Source organism: Musa acuminata, chromosome BXJ1-9 (genome assembly GCF_036884655.1).
Source record: "Musa acuminata AAA Group cultivar baxijiao chromosome BXJ1-9, Cavendish_Baxijiao_AAA, whole genome shotgun sequence".
NCBI classification, from domain to species: domain Eukaryota; kingdom Viridiplantae; phylum Streptophyta; class Magnoliopsida; order Zingiberales; family Musaceae; genus Musa; species Musa acuminata.
The window spans coordinates 8,784,224-8,808,992 of record NC_088335.1 but is presented as its reverse complement, the minus strand read 5'-3'; the positions used below and the strand labels follow the sequence as shown (position 1 = coordinate 8,808,992).

The window sequence follows — 24,769 nt, the reverse complement described above, 5'->3', positions numbered from 1 at the left end:
CTTTTGAGCTGCGGATGAGACCACCGCTTAGCAGTTCACCTAACTGCTTTCTGAGTTCTGCCAACTCTGGCGGGGGCATGCGATAGGGTGGTCTCGCTGGAGGCTTCACTCCTGGCTCCAGCTCGATACTGTGATCCACACCTCTGCGTGGTGGAAGAGTCTTCGGCAACTCGGGTGGCATAACGTCTTTGAACTCCTTCAGGACGTTCGCCACCACAGCAGGTTCTTGAATGGCCTCTTCGTTGAGTGGCTCTAGCTTCATAGCAGCCACGAATGTCAGTTCGCCTTTTCGCACCCCTTTCTTCAATTGTAATGCCGAAATATGTTGGGGCTCCTTGGTTCCTCTCTGAGAGACGGGAACCACGCAGGGGTCATCACCTCCCATCATACATAGGGAGTTCAAGAACGGCATCGGCACCAACTTCGCTGCGTGCATAAACTCCATTCCAAGAATCACTTGGAAGTCGTCCAGTGGCACGGCCATCATGTTGGTGTTTCCGCTCCAAGTCCCGATTTTGATAGGAACACCCTTCGCCAACCCGGAGATTCGCCTGGCCTCTGAGTTCACCGCTTTCATTCGGCTTGGGCTCTTCTCCAAGGTCAACCCAAGTCGCTGTGCTTCGTGATCGGCTATGAAGTTGTGGGTAGCGCCCGTATCCACCATTGCACGGGTCGTTTGGCCATTTAGCTTAATGTCCACATACATCAGCTCGCTACTTCCTGCTTTTTGTGCCTTCGTCTTCATGTTCTCCCCCACTTGACCCCGCATAGCGTTCAGCAAACGCATTGCTCCCATTCGGGGTCCTTGCGACTCCTCATCGTCGTTGCTGGATTCAGAACTGCTTGAGCTAAGGGCGATAGCTTTGCCCTTGTCCGATCGGGGAGGGTGGATGGAAGCCGTCAATGCATTGAGTGCTTGTTTTTGTGGGCACTCCCTTACCATGTGCGGTCCTCCGCACAAGAAGCATCCTCCAGGTTTTGAGGCCTTGCCTTTCGGGTTCGGCCCTTTGTGGGAGCTCTTCTTCTTCTGTTCGCCCCCAAGCTCCTTCCCTCGAGAATGTTTTGGAGGGCGATTGCCTGAAGATTGTTTCCTTTTCGCTGGGTCTTCAGAGGAAACAAAGTCGGTAAGCCTTTCTGCAGCTGCAATTGCCCCGACTACATCGGTAACATTCCTTCGATTCAACTCATGTTGAGCCCATGGTTTCAAACCATCAAGGAAGCTGAACAACTTGTCCTTCTCGGACATGTCCTGTATGTCCAGCATTAGTGCAGAAAACTGCTTCACATAGTCTCGGATGGTGGTACTTTGGCGGAGTTGTCTCAACTTCCTTCTTGCGACGAACTCTGTGTTCTCCGGTAGGAACTGAGTTCTCAACTCTCGCTTCAAGTCTTCCCATGTGTCGACTCGACACCGACCTTGTTGGATTTCCTCCCAACGAGTTCGCCACCAAAGTTTCGCATCTCCATTCAGATACATTGTTGCTATAGAAACTTTGGTATCTTCAGAATCGGGCCTCGTAGCTCGGAAGTATTGCTCCATGTCGAACAGAAAGTTCTCGAGCTTCTTAGCATCTCTGGCCCCTCCATATCCATGGGGCTCAGGTGCCCTCAAATTTTGTGGCAGTGCAGCGCGGGTGTTGCCTCCTCCCGCATTTAGCGTTCTTGTAAGCATGGCCACCTTTGCGGTGAGTTCCGCCACAACATCTTGTAAGTGCTGCACGGAGTCCTTGGTGTCATCAGACAGTCGGTCGACTAGGGCCTCGACCTTGTCGATCCTGGACTCCGCTTCTTCTTGCGAGCTCTCTACCCCAACAAGTCTTTGTTGGCCATGGTAGAGTTCCTCCATGCTCGCTTCTAGAACATCCAGGCGGGTTTCCGCCGTCGTGAGTCTCTCCTTATGACTTTTTCCCAGTTAGCGCACCAGATTGTGCTTCCTCCGCTCGCGGAGAGTTGCCAACTTCTCGCTCATCCTGTTCGCTGCCGCGATCCTCGTGAGCGGCTCCAACAGTATGAGAGCGAGTGTGCACATGCAGCCCACCTGCGGCTGCTTGGGGCAAGGGTCCGGCTTGCCCCGTCTTGCTTGATTCGCCACGATGCTTTGCCATGGCGAAGTTGCGAAGTTCGTTCGCTGTTCGATCGAAGAGCTTGCCCACTCTGATACCACAATGTCACGACCTTAGCTGGAATTGCCTAAGGCGTGAGGCACCCTTGCGGCCAAAGACTCGAACTTAGCTTGCGTTGCCTAAGTCGCGAGTCACCCGTGTGGCAAAGACGCGAACTTAGCTTGCGTTGCCTAAGTCACGCTTCGCCCTTGCGATCTTGCTCTGCAAGGATCAGCCACTTTGTAACCTCTCGCAGGTCCCGAAGGACCTGTAAAAGAGAAAGAGAGTTAGATCGAAAGAACGAGCAACGGACAAGTCCCGAAGTCTCGCGAAAAGGAAAGCTTTACAAGCAATTCGTCGAACACCTTGTGTGCACAAGAGAAAAGAGGGAGAGGGAGAAAAACAAGGCTTTCAAGGATGAACGAACAACTGCAAGCCCACAAACAGCCGCTCACCTGTTCTCGGGCGCAAAACCAAGTTCCCGTAAAGGTCACGTGCAAACTTGCGAAAGAGTGTTCAACGCCCGGTATATAACCGAAGCCCCATCCAGCCCTGTGCCACCCGGGGGGTTCCTGGGGTCTGAGATGGCTGACATTTTGGTGAGCGGAGGCAGCTCTCCGCTCACCTCCCGCGGCACGCGAAAACGGAGCTGTTTTGGGCTGTTTTGGGGCTGTTTTGCTCGGTTCGGTGAGCGGTCGCTTTGTAACGCTGCAGCTTGTTCGAACTTACATATTTACAAGCAAAATGACCCAAAACCATGAGAAAACACTGTCAAGCAGCTGTACATGCAGGTATGAGCGACGAACGGTTCGTTGAACGAAGTTGTTGCGGGTGCGCGACGACCGTTCGTGACAGTTAGGTACTTATTCAACATACATCAATCGGATGTCTGATGACCAGCTTATTAGTCATTACATTGCAGACAGGAAGTAGCGGGTGAAAGCCTGCAGATGCATGTGAGGCAACCCAATCCTCACGTCCACCCTTCCCGCTTCACTCGGGCTCTGCATGAAGTACGCAACCTGAGGAAATGGAGTGGCCAAGGGAGTCACAAAGACTGCTTTCCCAATCCCGAAATCGATGCTGTGGTACGGGGTCTTTGTCCAGTCCGACACCATCGTCAGCTCCGGCAGTGGGGGGAGAGCCACTTGGGGGGCGGCATTGAGGGCCGCCAGATACTTCATCACGTAGCTGTCAGTCACTGCCTGCTTTGCCACCTTGATCTTTCCGACCACAGCAGCCAGGCTAGCCTCCTCAAGCTCGGCACTGGTGCATGCAACGGAGGAGAGGACATAGGCATTGCCTGTGAAGCCTTTCGGCAGTGGCGGACGCATCCGAGCCCTCGCGTCTACTGCAAATTGGAGACACACCATTCTGTGCTTCGCTATGTTGAAGGCTTTAGTCCTCACCTGCAGTGGCAAGCAAACAAAGATTGAATGCAGCTGAGAATTAAGCTGTGATTTCCTTGTGTTCATTCATCACCTGATCCCTTCCAGTAGAGTTCTTTTCATCATCTTCCATAATGTGCCAATTATGTAACAAGCAAACAAAGATTGAACTCAGCTGAGAATCAAGCTGCGATTTCCTTTGTGTTCATTCATCACCTGATCTTTTTCCTGTACAGTTATTCTCATCATTCTCCTGTACACCATATTATGTAACAAGCAAACAAAGCTTGCACTCAGCTGAGAATTAAGTTGTGACTTTCCTGTGTTCATAAATTACTTTGATCTTTTCTAGTAGAATTCTTCCCATCATTTTCTTCTGTATCCTCTATTATGTTACTGTCTGTGCTACCAAAAACACAGATTGTACCACACAAGCTAGCTAAGATATGGCCAGTGTTCAGTGTTGCTTTCATCATTCAGGAACTCTGCTTCTTTTTCTCAATAGATTAATCTGCTTTCTTTGATAAACCACTGATGAAGATTTATCAACAGCTTCAGACTCAAAAAATACTCTTCATTTATGTGCACTTAAATCTCAAACAAGCCCAACTATCTAGAAAACCCACAGGTTCAAGACCATCTGACCTTATGATTTCCATGTCAAATTTACCTATCCACTATTAGGTAAATATTTTTCCTTTGTGTATATTAGTTGACCATTGTACTGAACACATTTTCCTCAAGTCTCTTCACAAAATGAAACTGAACTAGGTGTGTCATGAAAACACCAATATCATCTTGTAACAGGCAAATGCAATTTACAATGACCTAGTTCTCTAGGAACAAGATCTTTCTGTAGTTATAAGATCTCTTCTCTTTTGATGAATTTAGTTATTCTTCAATCTAGCCATGAATGAAAAGACTGAGCATCACATACTCAACACAAATTTCATGGTGAATTAGGTACTTCTAACCTAGTAATGTATACAGTATATCTATCTGAGGATTTTTCTCCTAATTCTTAGTGGTAATACTTACAAATTGTAGAAATTGGTGAGTGCTAACTACTGGTAGATATCTAATCATTATAGACAGGTGATGGTACTGATTTGGATCAATCTTTCTTAATCATTTTACATTTGATAAAAGTATCATTCAACTTTTTTTTCCCTATGAAATGTCACAATCCTTGCCATCATAAATTCTGATCTACCATCACATCATTAGTAGATCAATAATTCTACTCTTAGAACTAACCTTGATCACAAACCTTTATCATAGTTGCAAGACAAACTTTTTTCTTTTACATATATCATTATTGTAGAGTATATTATCCTTTATTGGCTCCTCATTGGTCATTGATATTCCTAACCATGAGAAACAACCCATTTTCCTTAACCTGTTTGTGATATATTCTTTTCAATCAAAAGTTAAAAGGAATCTCAAAAGATAATTTGACTACCTAAACAAATGTAACACAGTGATCAAAAGACTTCTATTAGCTGGATTTCTAAGATTGCTAAAGTAGCAAGTTCATGGCACACAGAAAATCCATGCAACTTGACAGGAACACTTGATGAAAAACCAAATCTTTACATTTAAATGATCCTTTGAGCTTCCAAAATGTTTTCTACCACAATTTTAGAGTGATTATTAACCAAATTTAGATGACACAACATGTACATATATATATGTATGTAGATATGTTAATGTATGCATGCATGCAAACAAGCAAACACATGACTCAACCCAAAATCAGCCTTAGGTAAAACTGGCATGATTTTTCTTTATCAATGTGGAATCTGATCAAAGAAGATTAAGAGACACTTTGTCTTGCTCTTTATGTGTAGATGAAGTGATTGATATATGTGAAAAGAAATCAAAATTGTTTGTTGTATTCTTCATATGTTGTGTTAACACCTAACAGTATCTAATAACACTCACAGAGAACAAGAATATAAGACCACACAAGAAGCAACTTAACTAAAAGAAGAGAGCATGTTCATCTTAGTAGTTCAATCAAAAGTATAGACATGGGAAGCTTAGGATTGCAAACTGTATGAGAAATTAGGAAGCTCTATAAGGAAGTTTATGAGGATTCAGAATACAAGATCATAGATGATTGCTTACAAAGAAATATTTGCTAAAATACTAAATTATTCTTTATGTTATAGAATCCTAGTAACTGGTCTTTATATATAGGATTATGTGCTTAGTATATTCCTTATGAATTATCAAGGCCTTATAGAAATTTTCCTTTTTCTAATTCTTTCCTTCTTTTCACATTTTTAGAAATTCTCATGTTCTAAGTGTTATCGAAAAATTACGATAGCCTCATAATTATTCTATTGTTATAAAAACAGTTCATATTAGATTCACATGTAAACATGCACTGAGCTCAGCTTGAATGTAATCTACTGTACATATAAGTTTTATGTGTCAACTTAATTTTGTTCATAGTAAAAAAGGCAACATTCCCATTGATGAAAAGTGGATACAAATTTATATTCCAATATCCTACTTAACATCCATTATGCTTTCCTTCATATCAGAGAGGCCACATGAATTATAATTTAGAAATCACCAAATTAAAATTTTAGGATATCTTTTTCTTGTATATAAGTCCAATGATCACCTTTCATTTTACTAAAAGGACATCAACAAAGTCAACTTTCATAAGACCACATTCTTTGATGGAAAAAAGAAAGGATTTGATTTAGGTGAATATTTATTATGTAAATGATTTAGGTGAATAAATCTATATATGAACACACATCCATCATTGTCAAGAAGTGGATATAATCTTCTCGCTCTCTGATTTGTTATATTGCTCGAGTTCATGATTTGATTGCTAGCTTACTTTTGTATGTGATATCTATGTTGTGTAATCAGAAGATAAGCAACCTAAGTTTACATGAGGCATCATCTTTGGCTAACTCAATTTCATAACAATAAGAACAAGCATGTCTTTGAGCACCAACTGTTTGTATTCTTGGCTTAGTTCATAACAATATGAACAATCTTGCATGTATCCATATAGATCATAAGTTCTATGTGAACAATGTTTCTATTTTATCTTGTAATTTTCATTCTTTTATTGTAATATTAGCATGGATATATATATGTTTCCTGATGAATTTGATGTCTCAGAGAGAGAGAGAGAGAGAGGTTAATATCAATTTCCATTACCTTCCATAGATGAGCAGCCACCACCTCGAAGGAAGAGCAGGAAATGCCAGCGGAGCCGCTTGCAGCTTTGCTCTTAAGCCTGCTCACCATGGAAGCACTCACAGAGAACGTTCTCAGCACCAAGTGCTCGTGCCCTGTGCTGTCCATCTCCGAGAGCTTCAGCTGCCCACCGGGAACGATGCAGTTCGCAGACACTGCCTGTTTGATCAGCTGATGCAGATGATCGAGAGCCATGAACCCTCCCATCTCGCCTTCTCGATCGGCAGCCTTCGATAAGCTCACCTGGCTCTGGCCATGGCAGACCAAGAGCCTTCCTCTCTCATGGACCGGCTCGACGAGCTCCACCTGTCCTTCAGCTGCCCTCCCCACCGTCTTGGAAGCCCATGCACTCAAGAAACTGTAGTTTGCCGCCCCATCAAAGAGCGCGTGGTTTGTGCCCACCCCAATCGAGTAGCCTCCACACGCAAACTTGGTCACCTTCATGAAGGGAAGAAGGAATAGGATGTTATCATGGCATAGTGTCGTGAGCTGCATGGTTCTGAACTCACCTGACCGACGACAAGCGGCGTGTCGGCGAAGCAGGCCCCGGAGGGAGGCTTGCAGACCAGGCGTTCGTAGAAGTCATTGTGCTGAGCTAGGTCTCCGAGATCTGAAATCGTAGCTCGGGTGGCTGCCTCGACCAGAAGTGCACCGGAATTGGTGCAAGCCAGGTTGATCTTCCCGGTGGGTGGTGGTGGGGCGAGGCACAGCCGGCCTGCAGCTGGGTACCAATCGGACATGGCCTCCTCCAGTCCCCTTTTTAAGGAGGAGAAAAGAGAAGCAGATGAAAGCTGCCGGCCATGAAGGGGTGGAGTTGATCTGTAAAAGAACACCAAGTACATTAGGGCGGGACACTTTCTGTCCAGATTTGAGAGATGGATGACTTTGGCCTCATGAGCATGAGGAGGGCGAGCTCGTGGACAGACTGTTATGGTCTTGGTGGTGAAAACCTCATGGTAATCCACTCTGTTGGCTGCCATGGCTCAAATGCACCCTACCTTCGGCTGAAAAGAGCAGGGAGGAGGAAGAGGAGGAGAAACGGGATGCTTGTTAGAGAACAGCTGAGCTAAATGGCCATCCAAAGGCTACTCTAAAAGAATGCTATCGTCTTGTTCCTTTCGCACCAACGACTTTGTGATGCATCCAATACTTCTCGTGTAGGGTCATGGAACGAGTCGGCTGCAAGCTTCTGCTAGTCTCCTTTGTCTACCTACTGTAAGTGGGAGTGCCAAAAGCAGATGCACTAACCCTAATTTGATTGTTTAACTACAGTGCAACCAATGGTGAGTTCATGCTACGGCATGCATGCAGAGAGCCATGATCCGAAACCCTTCCTTCCATTAACGTGTGCTGTTCTTATCCTCCTCGTGTCGTACAGCTCGAACAATAAGGAAATGAGCGTAGAAAGAGATGCCCGAGTCAGGGCCACTGACTTCTGTCCTCTTTACTCGCAATACTTTACTATCTCTTCCACCGTCCCGACCTCAGATTAATTTGAAAGGAGGAGAGTAAAGAGGAAAGGGTGCACACTTTTGTTCTCTTGAAGACAATGCGCAGAGCATAAGAATTAGGTCTTCCACAACAGCCTACTCGATTTCTGGGACTCTAGACAGTGTGGACGGACCCAACTGTGCACCAGCTCCTTCAACAGGAGACACAGAGAGAGAGAGAGAGAGAGAGAGAGAGAGAGAGAGAGAGAGTAGCTGTGAAAGAGGGTTGGGATGGCATTGGAAAAGGAGGGAGGAGGAGGAGGGGTGTTGGTTTGTGGCTGGGCATGCGTGCAGCTGAAGCCGGGCAATGTCCTCCTGTACCCCTCTTTCCTAACATCATGGCCCCTCTCTACTGCACTCTCCCAAGCCTCAACCTTTCCCCTCCTCCCTTTGAGATAAACTATGGGGTCTTCTTTTGGGCGTGCCTCCCATGGCAGCTGCTGCGGGCGAAGGCATCCCCTTCCGATAGGGATGTACAGCACTACGTATGTCATGCATTCACGTGGAGTAGTCGCTTTTGCATGAGCCGAGTGCCGTCGTGTCGTCGTCTACAGCCGCTCAATCTTCTAATAATAATTGCCGCTGTCATGAATGATATCTCATGTATGGATACGATCGATCCATGTTCATGGCACATACACTCGTTGGAATTGTCTTCCCGGTGCGCGCACGAGCTGTCGGCAAATCTACGATCCGTCATACGACAATCTAAATTAGATATTGGAATATCTAGAATAACCCTCTGGACAAAGTAAGCTTTTCGCAGGACAACGCAAAGCCAAACTCTTTCGTTCTGAAGACGTACATGCTTGAGATCAAAGCTACGGTGAGCACTGTACATGCTTTGCATGGCATATGGGATCTTGCTTAGGCACACAATCCACCTTAGAAATGATGCTTCGCTACTTGGTTGCAAGAAAGACGACAAGCAGAGTCAGAAAGTGTTTGCACTCCCAGGGGATGTTCTACATTCTCTTCAACAAGGGGAGCTCAGCAAACATGTCAGATAGAGGTATATTGTCACTCTTTTATGATTTCTTGATGTGTACAAGAGATTTTTCAATTTGTTAAAATATTAAATCAAATTTATAACTAAATCAAATCAAGATAAGAGTTCATGTCATAATTGGAGTGAGATAGTCATATTAGTATGTTAGCAGCCAAAATATAGAGCTGCATGTTTACACTTGACTAATATGCTGTAGTTTATCTCCATGATTTCACACAGGTACTCTTTGCAGGAACACACTGGATCCTCAAGCTTCCAACTCAGGATGAGTTCCCATGGTGGTTTCAGAGGGCCGTGTCTTGGTGGGGGGATAAGAGTCGACAGCCAACCAGGTGGGAGGACAACTGGTTCCTTGGTGCTGCTTTGTTCATGGAAGTCCTGAGCAAAGTGTCGAGAGGAATGATGAGTGTTGTCTCCATTTTGAATGGCAGTAAAGCTACTTGGATCCTCTCTGCCTCATTTCTAGCTGGGCAGGAATAAGATGGAGGTCGTTTTAGGCTTAGGGTTGATGAGTGATCCAAGAAAAGCAATGGAAGCATGGTCAAGTGTCCTCTAAAGAAAAGGTGAATCCAGCTTGGGAGCTGGCAGTGGTTCTTCTGCAAATTGTGGATGAACAGAGTCACCTAATTCATGATTTCATTCACCCTCATCAGTAGAAACAGTTTGCTAATTAAGCATTCAAGTTTGATGCATGATGGTGTTTGAGATTCAAGTATGGGTAAGAGAGGCAACCAACAAGATAAATGAAAAATATAATTCCTAGTAAGCGCGAATCATCTACCGATAAAATGAAAAGCATTATAGTGTTGGATATATAAGAACTCATTGGGTAGCATACCTACATATTGCTGTTGGTCATTTTAAGATGCATACTAGTATACACAACAAGCATTTCTAGAAACATACTTCCACTTAACTCTACATAATGGAGCAATTTTCACTCATCAACAATCTATCAGAAACTTGATTCCCATCTTTCATCATTTAGCTTCACTTTTCAGTGTTGTCCAGAGGAGAAAATGTCAAGCAAAACAAAATCTACCGACTTACATGAAGAAGTGTTCTTTCAAGCAGGAGAACATGGAGTGCAAGATTCGAGAAACAAACCATGTATTTGCTTTTGAAGTGGAAGTGTTTACACAAGCCATCAATCTGGCAAATCAGAAAAATAATTGGATCGATGAAGCATACTTGTCGATTCCAGAGACATGGATTGCGACAGGATCTCCTCGGATTAGTATTCTTTAGGATCATTTTTAGACACGGAAGTTACGGCTTTCTGAGTCAATAATGTACCTACTCTCTGTGGTCCTTGTCTTCGATCGATCATAGCTCATGCGGTGCCTGTTGAAGACAGGCAGACTTGTGCAAAGGATTGAGGCACAGATGCAGATGAACCTACAGGGCGTCGTTCGAACAGCTATCTCTTGCCAAATCTCAAGCACTTGTTATGTTTTGATTCTGTGATGGTTGATGTCGGAAGCCTGCTTTGGTTGTTCTGTTTCACAAGTGGAAGTTTCTCCATGGCATTAATAAATTTTCGCAAGTGCTTGATATATTCAGGATATGTCTCTAAGTTGCAGTGACCACCACCCTTGATCCACAGAGGATCATATTTTATTTTGGATAGTTCCCACAAACGTTTCCCATGAGTCCAGTCGACAATGTCATCAGCCGTTCCCTACAAATAAATTAAACCTGATTAAGGTGTCTGATGAAGAGAATTCTTTATCTGATAACGAATTTGACAGATCAAGAGCATCAGCGAAATGAGTGAATTGAAATCAGTGAACATGTACTTAAGAGATATCCCCGACAGTTTCAGAGATAACATCAAAGAATGTGAAGGTGAGAAACCTGAATACTCCCAGAGAAAGTATCGAGTGTGTTTGAATCAAACAATACAAATATTCTCTCTTTAGCCGACAACTGTGCTACTTATTTTAGTCACAGAATACTTTCAACTAATCGTCGGCACAAAAAGTTTCAAATCCCTGCACGAACTTGAGCAACATACCAGGTCTTAATAGAGAAGGAATCAAGCAGCACGCTACGTAGTATTTTGGTTTCAGGGCAGGTGTCGCTCTCCCTGATTTTGGAATGCTATTCATGCAAATCATGCTGAAAGGTTGAACATTAAAAATGTTGTCAAATCTTCTCTATTTTTTTCTGTTGTATGCAGCTTATTACCTCATTTGGATGGCAAAAAGGCATGGATGATGGATGACAAGGATATAAAGGCACAAATGGGAGCAAAATGACAAAGCACTTGAGACATTCTTAATTGTTTTCATAATTTGTAATCTCACAGTAAGACAAGTTTTATGTTCACTAACTTGCAAGTCCGATGAGTTTATGGCAAGATCATCCAACATGTAACATAATATTTCAAGACATGATTGCTCATATGATACAAGAAATTAATATATTGAATTGGCTGAGGGAAAAGGCTTACATGTATAACAAAGACTGGGCAGTTGACTTGTCGTATCTTGTCAATGTTCTGCAAACAAAAATCCCAACTTTCACAGTAATAGTAAAAGAAAATGTCAAAGAATGCAGGTAAAGTACTAGCAAGAAAATGAATATGATCCAACAGAATAAAGAAAAATCTGAACTTACTTTAAAGATATCAAAGCAGAATGTCACTTTCACAGGATACAAGACACGTATGCCCGAGAGAATTGCACTATGGAGAACGACGCCTCTCAGTTTCTGTAATCGTGCAGCGAGGTGCAATGTTGGTCCGCTACCAACAGACTGGCCATACAAAATGAGATCCTCCTGTCTTATTCCATACTCTTTCTTCAGACAATCATATACTGCTTCTATGTCATAGTATGTGTTGAATTCAGATGGCTTTTGCGAATAAACGAAAAAAACAAGGAAAACGAGATACCATCAGACACGAAAATTAGAATAGAATGAGTGATTCTGATAATAAATCATTCTTCATTGGAAATATATCTAATGTCCCATAAAAGTATTTACAGCTGTTGCCTTAACATCTCTATCATGAAGTTCTTGAGAAGCATGTAATAGACTTAGATTGTGATTACAACAGTTCATACGAAAGAAAAAAATAATAATCAACATATCACCTTCACTAAGATTGACTATAGAAAACTATCATAGCAATTAGGGTTCCTTTTGCCAACTACACACATCCATGTGAATTGCTAGAAGACCAGAAACCCTGGTTAACTATTTCGGCTATGTAAAATGAACAGAACTGATGATGTTTAGCTATGAATTCTAGATTCACTGACAATCCACTGTCACAGAGTGGCTCAGTCCAACAGTTACTTCTAAGTATCATATAGAATGGATAAATTTTGTTAAGTGACAATGCTATTTAGCAGGGGCGATTCACCCCTGAGATTAATGGGCCAACATCAGGTTTGTGAGAGAATGAACCACCGGTTTCACCTGTCAAAATAGAACTCGCTACTTAATTTACTATATGACCGGAGGCTCTTTAGATTCATCCATGCCAAGTGGGTACTTCCTCGAGGGGAAACCATCCATTTAAAATCATAGACTATGGCAAATGTGACCGTAGTCTTTACCTATTCTTAGTTCACTTCAATTGATTTGGCGAATTTGATCCAAAATACATAATTCCTTTGTCATAATGTTACAAAACTACTAAGCTTACAAGATCCCAAAAGAAAGCAGGAAGAAGAAAATTCCATTACATGTTTTTTTGACAATTGTTTACCTTCCCCGTCGATGCTCCATAGCCTGAGTAATCGTAACTGCAAAGGAGAAGATCATCAATCAGTTTTAATTGCAGTTTTCATCAAAAACAATTTCCAGTTTCATTTTATAGTATTATTATTATCCAATTTGAGCTTGAAACTTGAGAAATTTAGAGGCTGGATGTATAGACCCTCCACAGACTCCACATTTCATCAGCCTTGTGTGTTATATAAACCTTGATAAAACATTTGAGGAAGCTACATGAAAACAGACAAAAAAACAAAATATATCAGTAACCTGCATCTACGAGTTGATCGATTTTCCAACACTCCTGACAACCATGGATGCAAGAGATGATCAAATGAGGCACCCATAACAAATATTGAGCAAAAAACAAGCTTGGAATTCCTTTGTGAAACATACTTGTTCCCACTCTCAGAACATCAAAGTTCCTAAGCAGTAATCAGAACGCCCAAGATTTCACCATATCGACATCATTCACCTACAAGAACTAAATCCAAACACCAAGCTCATCCAAAAGAACTCCCCTTTTACAATAAAGATCCAACCTTGCCAATCTAATAGAAGGGGAGAAAAAAGGAGACGGAGAGAACAGGGCAAGGGAATCGAAAAACCTCATGATATTGACGCGGAGGTGTGCGCGGAGCTCAAGGAAGAGGTCGAGCATCTGACCGAGGTCAGCGGCATTGCCGTGGGAGTAGAGGACGGTGAAGCGGGAGCGGGGGTGGCGCCAGAACGTGGCCACCACTCGGTTCCCGGCGCGGGTCTCCACCAGGTGCACCTCCACGTTCTTCTCCGGCGACAGCCCCGTCAGGCAGAGCCGCCCATCCCCTCCCCTCTCCCGGAACACCTCGTACGTCGCCGGCTCCGGCGGGAAGAACGCGAACCGTGCCGCCACCGACGATGTCACGTTCCCCATCTCCCCCTCTTCCCTTCCAACCCCCCAAAGATCCCACCTTTCACCCAATTGATGGTGTCCCAATAGGCCACCACTATATCCTCTCTTCCTCACCTCCCTACTCCTCTTCTCTTCATTTCTTTCTCCGACCTCCTCCTCTCCCACCCCCTCTCTCTCTCTCACGCTCTTTTTCTGTTCTTTTTCTTTTATTCTTCTTTTGATGCTGCTGTTTTGTATGATAATTTTTCAGATAAAGAGAGAGAAACAGAGGATGAGAGAGAAAGGTTAGTTAATTAATTGTATATTTATACAAATTACATGATTAATGAGAGTGAAGGGAAGAAATGTAGTCATAGAGAGAGAGAGAGAGAGAGAGAGAGAGAGAGAGAGAGAGAGTGTGTGTGTGTTGAAACAGAGAGTCATTAATAGAAGAAGGAATTGGATTTGATGGGATAAGGGATGATAATGAGTTAGACCAACTGACAACCTAAACAGGTAGAAAGATCTCTTTCTCTCTCTCTCTCTCTCTCTCTCTCTCTCATACATAATTATCTAATTTTTGCTTAATAAAATTTTCTTCCTTACTATGATGAATTAATCTATGTTTTATTAAAATATTTATTTTTTCTTTACATTTATCAATTACAAATATATATATATATAAGTACTTCATATTATTCTAATTAATTTAAATTAATTTTCAAAATTTTATAGAAATTGTATTAAACAAAAAATGATATTTATTAGGTGGCATTTGGTTATGTTAATAATAATATATTTATATATATATATTGGATTACCAGTGGAAATAAAATTTAAATATGCAGCTAATCCTCTTCTACTATATTCCACGTGTACTCATCTCCTCTTTACTCTCTTAGCACCTAATTATTATGCATATATTCCATAGTTGTGACTACAAATTGCAAAGACATTTGAAACGCAGTAAATATATATATACGCATTTGAGTGAGGATTTAGGGCACATAAATTCAAGAATAAATAATAATAATAATTTCATATATAAAAATTGAATTAGGAATATGAGAAAGGTAATTAATTAAATAGGAAATTTGAAGGGCGAGGATTTGGTCAAAGATTGGTACAAAAATGTGTCGGATCTTTGCAGGGAATTGTGGTCGGACATTCTACATACGCTGATCCCCTTTTTGGTGGTCGTCATCTCCTTAGATCCCATCGCCATTACTTTTTCTTAGATCCTCTCTCTCTCTCTCTCTCTCTCTCTCTCTCTATATATATATATATATATATATATATATATATATATATATATATCTTATAATCGTTTAAATTTAGAAAACTTTTACTGCTAACTTAACACTTTTGATATTATAAAAAAATTACTTATGAAAAATAAAATATTTACATACTTTTTAAGCATCAACATGTTTTTTTAATCAAATATATATATTTTTCAATATTATTTGAGCATCGAAAAGAAACTTATCGAGCATACTTTTAAAAAGATAATATAGTCGATCGTATTCTTGAATGATTCTTTATTTTATATGAATTTTTTTTATCATAAGACTCCTCTATATCTTATTGACATTCGCTATAATCTCATTGGAATCAAACATTATTAGGTTTTTCTTGTATCAAATAACACCGAAAACAGCTACTAAAATGCTAAATCAGCTACAGAATTAGGACAAACTGCTACTCACAAATTTAACATATCTTTGTCACATAATTAATTAAGCGACAAAATTAATATGTAGTTTTGAAAACCTTTGTGAGACATAATTTATGATAAGAACAAGTAATTAAGAATATGTTGCTGCAAAGTCTTTGGCAAGAAAGCAGTCAAACCTGTAGTAGCTAAGTGATTCCTTTTCCATTGCAGTGAATAATTGATGGTGTTTTTTCTCAAAAGCATAACATTTTCCGAAAGCCCCATGTCATCATCATCATCATCATCATCATCACCACCATCCATGGGTGCCATTTGGTACAGTCTAAAGCAGCAGCATGCATTCCAACGCATAGCTGAAAGAGCCAAACCTGCGAGCTTTCAGCTGCGTTGCATGGTAAAAGACATGCTCTTCCTCGGTCTTCTTTGCAGTCGATGTAAGCCTTTGCAACAGGTTTTACCTGCGTCCAAGTACAAAAGGAAGGGCCAAAGGAAAAGGGAGACAAGACAGTGCTGCTTGTGTTCATGTTTCCACTGCTGTGTCACAGCTTCCAGATTTGATGATTTAGTTGCCACCTTTATGTTGTTTTTTCTGGGCAAAAATGTGTGGAGTTGCGGCCTCATTGCACCTAAGATAAACTTCAGAATGATAAGCTGAATGAATAATATCCATTCACATATTAATATTCAGATGAAGATATTTCATCTGCTGGGAAAAAAAGAATCAATCATCATCTTTCTTTGATTCTAATAATTGTTATTATTTGGCAAGTGATGTAACCAATAGAGTCTGATATAAATAGTAAAATAAGGGAGAAAAAAGATGTCATAGGCTACAAGAGGCTATATTAGGAGAAGAAATCATAAATGTTTTGATGGTTGATTTAAGTGATTATTTTCTGGGCCATGAGTTAGTTTTGATGATATTTGATATCATGTAGTTGACCTAAAGAAGAATATTTATAATCTTATTGATTTGATTAGTGAAAAATATTTATATGATCTTATTGATTTGATATCCTTATCTTTTCCCAACAATAATGAAAGTAAGGAGCTACCTTTCTGGTTATCTGGAGGTAGAAGACAGAACACATTCATGGCCTTCACCTCTCTTCACTCCCCAAGCCATCTTCACATCACTTGCATCACATGACCCCTCCAACCCTTGGCATGGAGGAACTCGATGGCTTCAACTGAACATTCTTACTGATGATGAGAACCAACCCTGTGGATGCTGCTCATATTAGAAGTCTGTGCCCTTCAAAGATAATGTTTGGAAGAAGCTTTAGAAAAGCTGCAGCTGTTCCTGTGACCCAGCTTTCCTCTCTCTCTCTCTCTCTCACAGCAGCCATGCCCCTTTTTCTCACCTTTCCCTTTGGGGATGGCATTGGAATGTGGTCAAAGGAGACAGAGATGGGGTCAACATTGGTGAGGAGCTATGCTTGTGGAAGTTTGTGCCATGGAGAAAGAAAAAGATGAGAGCAGAAGGCCAGCATGCAATGCATGCTGGCCTTCTCCTTTGTTGGCTTCTCAGCCAGCACAGATGAGTCAGGCACTGCCTCTCACTTCAGATTGTGTGCAACTGGTTGGCTTGAGATAGACTTTGTTGCTTTAGCAAGGTTTCCTTGTTTCCATGTCACATCTTGTTCCAGCTTTCTCAAAGCTCAGTGACTGGGGCATGTGATGCAGGGTGTGACTCAGATGCATGCTACTGATGCTTGAATGAAAGAGAGCAAAGATGAGTTGTTTCATGGCAACTCCCATGGCTCAGGTGTAAGTTTCTAGGGCACAAATTGAAGAAAGAAGAGAAAGACATTGGAACTTCACCTGAAATATATTTGAGTTTGATGCTAATGCATGTTAGTCATTTAATCTAGATTGTGAGTTCAAAACATTATCATATAATTTTTTATTAATCTACTAGTGATAAATCTTATTCACTTATCTTATATTGAAAGTTTGAGATCTCATCTTACAAAGTTTTTTATACCTAATAAATATTCTGGTGATAGTATATTTGATTCATTTATTTTAGGTTAGAAATTTAAAAATACTATATTAATAACAACAATAATAATGAAATTATAAAGTTTCAATTATTTATGATTGACTATATGAGCTTTTTGATGGTATGGAGATATGCAAAGCTAAAAAATTTAAATATACATTTATTTATATTTTATTTTATTTTTTTTACGAAAATGATAATTAATTGTTCAAGAATAAAAATATATTTTTTTTATATTTTTCGTTACCTCCGCACATCTATTTTAATATTTTCATACCAACAATAATATATATATATATATATATATATATATATATATATATATATATATATATATATATATATATATATATATATATATATATATATATATATATATATATATATATATCTTATTTGTTAATTGAGATTGCGAGTTTGAAATCTATCAACTAATTTAATTAATACAAATTTTATTTATTGATAGTGTATAATCACTTATAACTTTCACAAATCAAAGGTCTTGTTATAAGTTTTTTATTTAGTTACATAGAAAATAAAAAGAATCTAAAAGTATAATATGTGTTGAAATAGAATGGATTAAATTGTTCAACCATAATTATCATTTAATTATTTGTTATATTAGCTTAATATTTCAATTGCAATTATAATAAACCATTATGTGAAATTTAAAAAAGATATATTTTTGACGGATTAGAAGCTCCGGTCCATTCACAGAAGACCACTAATTGGGCCGGTCTAACTCGCCCAATAAATGGGCCGGTCTAACTCGCCCAATAAATGGGCCGGAAGCCCAGATCAAATGAACCGGTTCCCCAGACTCTATATATAGACCAAAAAGTTAAGACGCCGGCTTGCTTGCTTCCTTGGTGCCAAAGCGGGAGGGTCGGACGAGGGCTTCGCTCGCTCTTTCGGTCTTTTGCTTCAACGATCCATGGCGGCTGCGACGGCGATGGCGGAGGATCCCAACTTCGAGGACGACCAGCTATCCTCCATGACCACCGACGACGTCATCAGGGCCTCTCGCCTGCTCGACAACGAGATCCGCATCCTCAAGGTCTCAAACCCTAACCCCCGAAAACTAGGGTTTCCTTGATTTTCCGTTCGATCTTCACGGTGATTGTAATTGATCCTGCTGATCTCGAAATCTGTTGGCGTCCGACTGCAGGATGAATTGCAGAGGGCGAATCTCGAACTGGAGTCCTTCAAGGAGAAAATCAAGGAGAATCAGGAGAAGATTAAGCTCAACAAGCAGCTGCCCTACCTTGTGGGGAACATCGTTGAGGTCAGTCCCTTGATCTGCTGCTCTATCTTGTAAATTCGTGAATCCATTTGCTTACTCTTTTGTTTTGGGGAAAAATTCTTCTTCCTGCATTATATCTTCTGTAGACATGTTAGTTTAAGGAAAAAAAGAACATCTCTCTTGAATGCATGGTCAATTGCTTCTCAATCTCGTTGCAGTTGCTTAGGGTAGCTTAGCTTATTTTGATCTATGCATTGCCATCTCAATAGCGTCTTTCTGTGTGTCTTCTTCCCTTCTGTTTTCTTTTTTTTGCTCTTAGAGTGTAATGCATCTTCCCTGCATATTTATAGAGGAGTGTTATGTTGATCTGCCGCACATCCCAATCTGCGTTAAATGAAACGTCTTAGTACCTGTACTTCTCTGAAAATTTGGAGCTTTATAATGGGTGTGGCTTCTCTTGGAAGTCCTATCTCTGATTGTAAGCAGCTTCACCAACAATTTAGAAATAGGACTTCCTATCTCTTGGAAGTCCTATCCTACTTTGTAGATAAAAAACTCAAAATAATTTAGAAATGCCACTGGTGAATTGACAAATATCTTGTAGTGATTTATTAGGATAATCAACATCTCAGCCAGCTCTCATTCTTGAAGTCTTTCTCATGTATTTTCTGTATATTCTTTTTTGGTTTATGAGATGGATGTATATGTGAGCGGCATATGAAGCTAGATAATTGAACTGAAATTATGAAAGAGAAGCAGTTAGGAAGAATTATTTATTCTGTCTCTTTTTCTAATGTTCGTCTTTTTTTACATTAAAGGTGCATGTTGATGGGTTAATTGTTTTGACACATACTATCTGTCTTCCAGCATATATACTTTTTTCTTATTTTTCCTTTCGTGAACATAAATAAATCCATTAGATTATTAAAATTTAAAGGACACATTTATCATGTTGCTTACCTTATTGTGTTGTCTAGATTTTGGAAATGAATCCAGAAGAAGAGGGCGAGGAAGATGGTGCCAATATTGATCTGGATTCTCAAAGGAAGGGCAAATGTGTTGTCTTAAAAACTTCGACACGACAAGTAAGCTAGGAGTCCTAACTCAGCCCAAATTTGCTTCTTTTGTTTATATATAATATTACTTCTCTTTTTTGTTCTTGTGCAATTGGTGGTTTTGTCTGCCAAGATTTTTGCTTAATGTTTAACAAACATCTTGAAAGCTTGCCTTATTTGCCATCGGTTTTGAACTTACATAATTGCTCGTTTGTTCTTGTTCGCTCTTATTCTTTTTGGATCTTTTTAGCCATTTGAAAATTTGAACATGCATAATTTGTTGTTGAAGTTCTGTTGGATAAGTTATAAAAAAAGAGTGCAAGCCATATTAGAAACTGAAGCATCGCATAATATTTTGGTTTAATTTGGTTTGGTTTTACTGGTTAAATGGTTTGTATTGGTTTGAGAAAAAGGACCACAAAATGGAGTTTACTAGCTTGATATAAAAGTTCTTATGAACTATACAGAACTAAACCATGCACAGATCCTAATAATTGGTGGTGATGTTCTACATGGTGTTTCTCTTGCTTCATATACTGCAACTTCCCCTATGTTTCTAAATTTTGCTTTCTTAGAAGCTGTAGTTTGATGATTGTTTCTATGACATCACCATTTTTAGTTATATATTTGACTAACTAAGCTATTGGAGGCTTATTCCTGTTTGTTCTTTTGTTCCAGACTATCTTTCTTCCTGTTGTTGGATTAGTGGACCCTGATAAACTGAAACCTGGTGACCTTGTCGGGGTCAACAAAGATAGCTACTTGATCTTGGACACTCTTCCATCAGAATATGATTCACGAGTAAAGGCAATGGAAGTTGATGAAAAGCCAACGGAAGACTACAATGACATAGGAGGCCTTGAGAAGCAGGTATCCTAACTTTGTGCTATGGTCATACAAGTCCACCAAAGTGCTAAATCTGTCATGGGTTCTTCTGCAAGTCTAGAGCACCTTCAGACCTTCTAGATGTGGCCCTTAGATTGTTTAGTTGTGTACTTCGGGTTGAGAAGCGATAGAAAGCCTCTGAAAGTTGATCTTGTCTATATTGATTTATTTGCTTATATTTGTAATTCTCAGATCCAAGAACTTGTCGAGGCAATTGTGTTACCAATGACCCACAAAGATCGTTTCCAGAAATTAGGGATTCGTCCTCCTAAAGGAGTGCTTCTGTATGGACCTCCTGGAACTGGTAAGACTTTGATGGCTCGTGCATGTGCTGCACAAACAAATGCAACTTTCTTGAAGCTGGCAGGTCCTCAACTAGTTCAGGTACTTTGTAATTTCATAAGAACAGTTTGCAAAACTTTTACTCACATTTGTTGAGTTAATCTACAAATTATTCTTTCCCATTATTCCCTTCTTTACAAACTGTTCTCTCTTTCATTGTTCATTTTTTTAGGATAATATCACCAGTTACATTTTAATAAAGCATATGGTATGCTTTAAATTCATATTACAAGATGGTCATTATCAACTTGTAAATATTAGGAAAATCTGGCTGAGGATGAGAGGTTACTCTCATTCGAATTTAGCCTACTGCACGGGATACTTAATGCATGCAAATATGTGCATACTGCATAAGGAATATGGGTTCTTGTTCTGTGCCTTTTATTTTAAAATATATCAGTATATAGCTGCTTAGTGATTATTTAACCAATTAATGCAGATGTTTATTGGTGATGGTGCAAAACTTGTTCGTGATGCCTTTCAACTAGCGAAGGAGAAATCTCCATGTATAATTTTTATAGATGAAATAGATGCAATAGGGACCAAACGTTTTGACAGGTATGACATTTTTCTTGTTCTTTTCACTCTTATAATATATATATTTCCATTCTTAGTGTTGGATAAGAGACTTGTTTATCGTACCATGTTGCAAGAAACTCGTTTGTGTCTTTTTCATTCGCAAGGTTGATGTAGTATAAGACCTAGCCTGTTAGAATTTTCTTTGTAACGGAATATATGTGAATCAATTCACTCATAATTGTTAGTTAATAATTTAGTAAGCATGAGTGACCATCATTTGTCATTTTATTGTCATATGAGCTATGTAATTTGATGCATCTTAATTTGCTGGATTGATTAAAAAGCAAGCTCATGCCTTTATTCACTTCAGCATGGTGCACCATGCTGAGGTGCTGACATTTTTTTCCTGTTCTGATTTCACTTTCGAGAGAATAGTTTGTTTGATGAATTGTTTCCTTGCAAAGGAATTAAGTAAAGACAAATATACACAATCCCTATATTTTATCAAACATAAATGAGATATTTAAATTATGTGGTGAATGATTGCCTATTTTGAAATCCCTGGAAATAGAAACATTCATATACCTGATCCAGGAAGCTTTATGTCCTAATTGTTAGCTATAGTAGCTATGGTTTACTAAAGTGTTTTCCATATGAAGAATGCTATTTTGTGATGGGGCTGCTTTGGCAGAGTTGGAGCCATAAAGCTTTATCAGGGAGCATTGCCATGTGAAGGAGGCCAAAAATATCTCCTAGTTGATAGGGAGTTAAATGTTAGATTGGTCATTAGCATTACGATTAGGTGGTGAAGGTCAATCTTTAGTGATGCATATGCATTAGGTAGCAATCCTATTACAACTTATGAATTAGCTCGGAATTTAATAGAGGAAGTTTGTTTGAGTGGAGTTGCTTAACCTTAAGAAAGTAAGGATCTTCTTTATAGGGAAACCCAACTGTGTCATTGAATAGCAGTAGTTTATCTTTTAGAGAGACATTGTACTCATTTTTTTTGCATTATTTTTGCAGTGAAGTGAGTGGAGACAGGGAGGTGCAACGGACAATGCTTGAATTACTTAACCAACTTGATGGTTTTAGCAGTGATGAACGCATAAAGGTCAGTGTTCTTATTTAGCTTATGATGTAAACAATATTATTTCCTTTTTGGTAGAAGCTGCCCATATGTTTGTAGCTTGATAATTTGAACAGTCTTCCTGCAGCTATATTAGCTTGTTCATCACTTGTCTTTGTAGTCTTTCTTCTGATCTGAAATTAAGTTCTTGAAATGCATCATGTGTGTTGCCTTAGACCAGATCAAGTATATCCCGATATCAATCATTAACATATATGGATAACAATACTTGAACTTCATCTGATGTCCTCCTCTTTCCTTGGCACGTGAAAATTATATACATATTCCTGAGTAGAGGCATCCATTACTAAATGCATTTTGCAAGTTAATAGTGAAGCAGTTTTCCAACTACAGTTCTAGGCATGAGTGTTTATAACAATCTATGCTAGATGCTTTATCAATATAACTAATCATGTCTGCTAGAAGTGCAGGTTTGAATTCACTTTTTGTGAGGTTACAACCGGATGAGCTTGTCTTGTAGAGTAGATAGCTGACATTTCTTTAACTTAGACTGTCATGTTAATATACCTTAAAAAGGTTTGGAACTTAAAAGCCAAACAGACCTTTGTATGTTAGAAATATGGTGCTTTAATCTTGCCCAGTCAGATAGGCTGCATCAGAGAGATGGACATATTTGCCAAAATGTGCTGTCTTCCTTTGTATTGTGTTATTGTGATGTAAGGTTGACAACAACATTAAGATAAGGCTGACCGCAACATCAAGAAATGCATTATCCTGCTGCACATTACTTTCAGATGTTTATTGGTCCTACTGCTAATAGTTTTCTACACACAATTAGTAATTTCCATTACACAGTCTTATGCTATCAAGCTTAAAATGATTCTGCGTGACTATACTTATTTCCTTGTTAGATTGCAGCCTTGGCAGTTAGGTTACCACCAGTTTGTGATGAGCCTTATGATGCTAGGTTTCACTTGCCTTCATCACTATCTCTCTCTCAAAGACATATATGCATGATTTTGGTTAATTGACAGGTTATAGCAGCAACAAATCGTGCTGACATTCTAGATCCTGCTCTTATGCGTTCTGGACGTCTAGATCGCAAGATAGAGTTCCCGCATCCATCCGAAGAGGCAAGAGCTCGAATATTGCAGGTAGCAAAAATGTTCTGTGCTGTGAGAAAATGCTTCAGTAAATTTTTATGTTGAAGAAAGCTAACATATGCTTATCATCTAATCTAGAAATAACTTGAAATGCATGTCCTCATGTTGTGAATTGAGCCCTATTTCCTTTTATCTCTGAAATTTAGATTCACTCGAGGAAAATGAATGTGCACCCTGATGTGAACTTTGAAGAGCTGGCTCGGTCGACTGACGATTTCAATGGGGCACAACTTAAAGCAGTCTGCGTAGAAGCTGGCATGCTTGCCCTGCGTCGAGATGCAACTGAGGTTCTCTTATGTTTCTCTTCATTCTCCTATTTTGTTTAAATTTGTGCCCTATGAAAGCTGAATCTCTGCATTGTAACATCCAATTACCTTGTTTACATGCCTGATCTAATTTAACTTGCTTAAAGCTCATTTCCTCCGGTAGTACAATCATGCATACTGGCCATTGCTTTCTGTTTCATGACTCTTCTTGTTACAATAGTCTGACTGATTTTATATTTTGATTCAGGTGACACATGAAGATTTCAACGAAGGGATAATCCAAGTTCAAGCGAAGAAGAAAGCCAGCTTAAATTATTATGCTTAGTTTAGTTCCTGGTGCTATATACCCTGTGATCCACCTCATTCCAATCTTCCCGAGTCTCTTATTTTATTCTGAGTCACCAACAGCAACAGTTCTGATCATACCCTTATTCGAGACCTTTTTTTAGTGGTCATGCTCTGCACTATTTATCAAAGGTAGCGACTCATCATTTTAACTTGAGTTGTATGTGGGGTTCAATATAGTTGATCTTATACCATTACGCATTTGCATGTGTATTAATTACACTCTGGAACATCATTCATCGTCTAACTATTAAACTTATCATGCTGTAATAATGTCTTTAACATCGATAACCCTATAAAGTGCAACAGAGGACAGACATAACTGAGCTTAACAGAGACAAAAAGACTGACGGCCTTAAAA

At 39.8% G+C, this 24,769-nt stretch overlaps 3 protein-coding genes across 4 annotated transcripts; 1 reads left to right on the top strand and 2 right to left on the bottom strand.

Moving 5' to 3' along the window:
• Positions 1-2,322: 2,322 nt before the first annotated feature.
• Positions 2,323-7,853, bottom strand: LOC135593024 (brassinosteroid-related acyltransferase 1-like). Of its 2 annotated transcripts, XM_065082823.1 has the most exons (4): positions 7,717-7,853; positions 7,228-7,537; positions 6,680-7,156; positions 2,323-3,511 (listed from the first exon to the last, which is right to left on the bottom strand). In XM_065082823.1, exons 2-4 carry the CDS (start codon positions 7,456-7,458, stop codon positions 3,014-3,016), a joined length of 1,206 nt encoding a protein of 401 aa, XP_064938895.1. In that variant the 5' UTR covers positions 7,459-7,537; positions 7,717-7,853; the 3' UTR covers positions 2,323-3,013. The 2 variants fall into 2 exon arrangements, with proteins under 2 accessions (XP_064938895.1, XP_064938894.1); XM_065082822.1 differs by having other exon boundaries at positions 7,228-7,828.
• Positions 7,854-10,310: 2,457 nt separating this feature from the next.
• On the bottom strand, positions 10,311-14,160 carry LOC135593023 (uncharacterized). Its single transcript, XM_065082821.1, has 5 exons — positions 13,555-14,160; positions 12,939-12,975; positions 11,840-12,076; positions 11,673-11,720; positions 10,311-10,898 (listed from the first exon to the last, which is right to left on the bottom strand). Exons 1-5 carry the CDS (start codon positions 13,857-13,859, stop codon positions 10,638-10,640), a joined length of 888 nt encoding a protein of 295 aa, XP_064938893.1. The 5' UTR covers positions 13,860-14,160; the 3' UTR covers positions 10,311-10,637.
• Positions 14,161-18,348: 4,188 nt separating this feature from the next.
• On the top strand, positions 18,349-24,609 carry LOC103997842 (26S proteasome regulatory subunit 6A homolog). The gene is made up of 10 exons (XM_009419169.3): positions 18,349-18,557; positions 18,669-18,785; positions 19,721-19,828; positions 20,477-20,668; positions 20,876-21,067; positions 21,465-21,583; positions 22,571-22,658; positions 23,669-23,788; positions 23,944-24,084; positions 24,311-24,609. Exons 1-10 carry the CDS (start codon positions 18,435-18,437, stop codon positions 24,386-24,388), a joined length of 1,278 nt encoding a protein of 425 aa, XP_009417444.1. The 5' UTR covers positions 18,349-18,434; the 3' UTR covers positions 24,389-24,609.
• The last annotated feature ends 160 nt before the right edge of the window (positions 24,610-24,769 follow it).

Bases quoted from the DNA above. Each gene is read 5' to 3' on its own strand.
- LOC135593024 (XM_065082822.1), bottom strand. From the start codon at position 7,698: ATGGCAGCCAACAGAGTGGATTACCATGAGGTTTTCACCACCAAGACC. The intron at 7,157-7,227 runs GTGAGTTCAGAA...CCCTTCATGAAG, and splicing joins CGCCGCTTGTCGTCGGTCAG to GTGACCAAGTTTGCGTGTGG. The intron at 3,512-6,679 runs GTAATGGAAATT...TTGCCACTGCAG, and splicing joins TGGCTGCTCATCTATGGAAG to GTGAGGACTAAAGCCTTCAA.
- LOC135593023 (XM_065082821.1), bottom strand. From the start codon at position 13,859: ATGGGGAACGTGACATCGTCGGTGGCGGCACGGTTCGCGTTCTTCCCG. The intron at 12,077-12,938 runs GTAAACAATTGT...TATTCGCAAAAG, and splicing joins ATGGAGCATCGACGGGGAAG to CCATCTGAATTCAACACATA. The intron at 10,899-11,672 runs GTAAGCCTTTTC...ATTTATTTGTAG, and splicing joins GCCCAGTCTTTGTTATACAT to GGAACGGCTGATGACATTGT.
- LOC103997842 (XM_009419169.3), top strand. From the start codon at position 18,435: ATGGCGGCTGCGACGGCGATGGCGGAGGATCCCAACTTCGAGGACGAC. The intron at 18,558-18,668 runs GTCTCAAACCCT...GTCCGACTGCAG, and splicing joins ACGAGATCCGCATCCTCAAG to GATGAATTGCAGAGGGCGAA. The intron at 24,085-24,310 runs GTTCTCTTATGT...ATTTTGATTCAG, and splicing joins TGCGTCGAGATGCAACTGAG to GTGACACATGAAGATTTCAA.